Genomic DNA, 3861 nt, shown 5'->3' on the forward strand with positions numbered 1-3861 from the left:
CCACCGGCAACCCCCCTGCCTCGCCTTCAGCTCAAGTATTCAGTCGAGCAATGGATTCGGCAATTCCAGCAAGGGCCTCGGTATCTTCCATCGCCTAGGTCCTCGCCACGGTCGCAGGGGCAGTCTTCTTAGTCTTGATGGCGAGGATAAGAAGTTCACCTTTGAGAGCAACCATGTCATTCCTTTGGGCGTTGACATTGACGCCCCTCCGACACCAACGAAGCAGAGCACCACCCCGACTTTCGGCAACCTCTCCGCCAGACGCTTGGGTGCCGAGAGCCCAACCGCCAATCGATCCATCAGCATTCCCTTTTCTGCCGTCCGACCCGAGATCTCTCGTGAATCGACTGGTGAGTCACAACATACGAGGCGACATAGCAGCCCGCGGAATGATGCAGACCAATCTACAGCACTCCCAGATTACTCTGTCACTCCTCTCTGCCACGCTGCCACCCCTTCCCTACACTTGGCTTTGCCGTCCTTGAGCCGTTCGAGAACCAGAAAAGGGTTTCATACACCCTCGCCCCTGCGAACTCGGATAAGGACCTCGGCATTCGAATCTCCGAAGAAGTTATTGACTAACATATCATGCCTCCATTCAGCCAGCCCCGTCGAGCAGCATACTCCCAGGACACCGCAGGCCGCCGTCATCATTCCTGATGCCAGCTGTCTGTCCATCTCCAACGCACACGAATCAACACCATCTCAGGGCGTGCGCCCCCCTGTCACACCTTCTGGACGCGAATCGTTCCAGTCCGTCGGTACTCAGCTCATGACGCCCGTTAATGGCCGTGGCAATGGCGACATTGACGATTCCCTATACGCGCGCTTTGATAAGGTCGAGTTGGTGGGCAAGGGCGAGTTCTCTTCTGTCTTCCGTGTCGTCAAGTGCACTTCGGCCCGCGCCTCGTTCCTTTCCATCTTCAACGGCACCCCTAGCCGCCACTCTCCTGGTAGCCCTGAGCCTGATCGCATCTATGCGGTCAAGAAGGCACGCCGCGCCATCATGGGCCCCAAAGACCGTGAGAACAAAATGAGGGAGGTTCACGCACTTCAAGCTCTGACGCACGCCGATCACGTCATACACTATGTAGACAGCTGGGAGCACGAGCTCCATCTGTTCATCCAGACGGAATTCTGCGACGAGGGAACTCTCGACAAGTTCCTGAGCAATGTTGGTTGCAAGGGCAGGCTGGACGATTTCCGCATCTGGAAGGTCATTCATGACATCAGCCTGGTACGTCTCTTTCGATTCTGATCATCGAGTCCCATCTAACGCGAACTGTAGGGCTTGCAGAGCATTCACGACGCTGGCTTCATCCACTTGGACCTGAAGCCTGCTAACATCCTCATAACATTTGAGGGTATCCTTAAGATTGGTGATTTCGGACTGGCGACCGCATGGCCTGCTGCAAAGGGCGTTGACGCCGAGGGCGACAGAGAATACATCGGTCCCGAGATCCTGCGTGGCAAATTTGACAAGCCTGCGGATATCTACTCTCTGGGACTTATTCTTGTCGAGATGGCTTGCAACGTTGTTCTCCCAGACAACGGTCCTGCATGGGTCGCGCTGCGTTCTGGTGACTTTTCCGAAGTCCCGAGCCTGACCTTCAGCGCGAGTTCTGCGACGCAAATCAGAGATGTGGCTGGCGTTCCGACTGGTCTGTCGCAAGACGACCTGTCGCTGAACCAAAGCATTGTCTCAGATATTGCTGTCAACTTCAACGACTCCTTCAGCAAACCGCCCTTCCACGCAGGCAGTAGCCCTATCTCTTCGCCTAAGCGGTCGGAGCTGTTGTCTCCTCCAGACTTCATGTGTGACGCCTTCCACCCAGACTCACTAGACCAGGTCGTCCGATGGATGACGAAGCCTGAGCCGAGTGAGCGCCCCACGATTCAGCAGCTTCTGGGGTCCGCCGGAATGACTTGGGTCGCCGATCGCCGACGATCAGCTGCCACGGTTTTCGAGGGCGTCTGGGGACCTGGCGACATGGCCACTATCAGCTCTGATGAGGATACAGAGATGACCGATGTGTGAAGGACGAAACCATCTTCACCTCAACTAAACAACATGACGACACTGAGCTTGTGCAGCGTTCTTGATTTGAACAGAGCTGATCAGCGCAGAAGAGGATCCGAATCGTACCGTTCTGGCTACTTTCTCCTCGAGCAGGGTGCGGAAGAATCATTTGGATTTCACAATGCCCCTGAACATTTTTGAGTGCTGTAGAAAGTACTCTGAGCTTCGACTCATGGCGAAGCATATATTGATATGAGATATGACGACGCCACGACCAACCTTATGATCGGTTGGGTGGCTAGCATTGGGTTGCAGCGGCGTTTTTTTCCTCCCAGCGATGTGCGCACGTCCACCGTCACCCGGTTTCCCTTTGTTGATCTCACCATCATGCTCATCACACTGGGAAGCTATGACGATGGCGTTACTACGACATCGCTACACTAGTTTCCTCATCGTTTTCTGAGAATGGGAACAAAACAGACATCCATTTTTCTGCGGATCAGGGTGTGTTGCTCGAACAGCGCCGAGCAGAGACACATCCGACCGCTGATTTGCAAGTGCTTTTGTCACTTGCGTGTATAGACTAATACAATGAGTGTTGGACTTTGGGCGCCCCTGGGTGGGGCGGCGAAATAGTTGTGTCGAGACATCGACCTATCGCGAACGGTCAAAAAGAAACGGATCGGGCATCAAAGGAACGGGAACAGAAGGAGAGAAGACGTCAACGTGGCTCACGAGGAGAGGAGGGGCTGTGATCGCCCACACGGCCAGTGGTCCGGTGCGGACGGACACGCAGGTACACGAGGCTACTCGCCGTGGCGTCTAGCTTGTCCCTCCTTCATTGAAGGGAGACGGGTTGTGAAGGTGCGCAGGCAGCGGCCAAGAGGGTGCCGTGTCAGGTGGTGGAAGTAATTGTGTCAAAGTAAGCAGAGAGGGAGGACTTGTCTCCATATTCAAGGGACAGGGTACCAAGATGTATCATCTTTGGCCAGGTGGGTTCTCGCGGAGAGAGCCGTCTTTAGCTCATGATTCTATGATGAAATGGCACGAGGATTACGACCTACTTTGCATTCTGGATCAAAAGTGACATGTCTGCCTCGACTACGTGAGTGAACAAGAGATTCCGGTCGACACAAGCCTTGCAACAGGGTATAACTTGCTACCCTTTTTTTCAATCATACTAGCTCGATACATTGAACAAAGTTAACGACATGGCTCGGTTCGGTCATATACTGTCGTCAAAAATTGAAGAGTCAAAGTTGGTCTAGTCATAAAGCTGCGCCTCGCGCAATTCGTGATCCATGGAATCCGACCGCCACCTTTCGGTATAAGAGGACACGATGCCCCCCACCTCCCTCCCCGCCCCGCGACCGGCGCCTGGTCTCTTACGCTGGCCTACCTCGTTCCCTTGCCCGCGGCGGCACCCGATGTGCTCGCCTTTGCGTCCGAGGCTGCTGATCCGGGTGCGGCCTTTGTCTTGCGGCGCGCGGGCTGGTAGACGTCGTTGAAGTTCATGGCCACGCCAAGGAAGCGCATGTCGACGTCGGACTGGTAGGCGAGGTCGCCGAGGAGGATCTGCAGGCGCGTGCGGAACGAGGCGCCTAGCTGGCGCAGGCGGTCGTGGAGGGCGGGGAACTCGGAGGCGATGGCCGAGGTGCCGCCAGGCGCCGCGGCGGCGTCGTCGTCGTCGTCGGCAGCCTTGGCAGCGGCGTGACGGGTGGAGAAGCGCACGTCGGCCTCTTGACGCCGAGTAAAGTCCGATACGGACCAGGAGTAGAGGCCGTCGACCGAGTCGCGGTAGGTGAGCATGGTGCGGAGGAGGTCGCCGAGTGGGCGAGGTG

The 3861-nt window shown here is 56.1% G+C and overlaps 2 protein-coding genes across 2 annotated transcripts in view; one reads left to right on the forward strand and one right to left on the reverse strand.

Moving 5' to 3' along the window:
• The window catches only part of VDBG_00364 (mitosis inhibitor protein kinase SWE1), a gene marked incomplete at both ends in the record, with an annotated part of 3643 nt that extends 1605 nt beyond the window's left edge, over positions 1-2038 (forward strand). The window contains 3 exons of the mRNA XM_003008637.1: positions 99-350; positions 603-1237; positions 1289-2038. Coding sequence (XP_003008683.1) covers positions 99-350; positions 603-1237; positions 1289-2038 — 1637 coding nt within the window. The remainder of the gene's footprint in view (positions 1-98; positions 351-602; positions 1238-1288) is intronic.
• Positions 2039-3415: 1377 nt separating this feature from the next.
• The window catches only part of VDBG_00365 (spindle pole body component alp6), a gene marked incomplete at both ends in the record, with an annotated part of 2799 nt that continues 2353 nt past the window's right edge, over positions 3416-3861 (reverse strand). Inside the window, one exon of the mRNA XM_003008638.1 lies at positions 3416-3757. Coding sequence (XP_003008684.1) covers positions 3416-3757 — 342 coding nt within the window. The remainder of the gene's footprint in view (positions 3758-3861) is intronic.

Source organism: Verticillium alfalfae, genomic scaffold, assembly GCF_000150825.1.
Source record: "Verticillium alfalfae VaMs.102 supercont1.1 genomic scaffold, whole genome shotgun sequence".
In the NCBI taxonomy this organism is placed as follows: domain Eukaryota; kingdom Fungi; phylum Ascomycota; class Sordariomycetes; order Glomerellales; family Plectosphaerellaceae; genus Verticillium; species Verticillium alfalfae.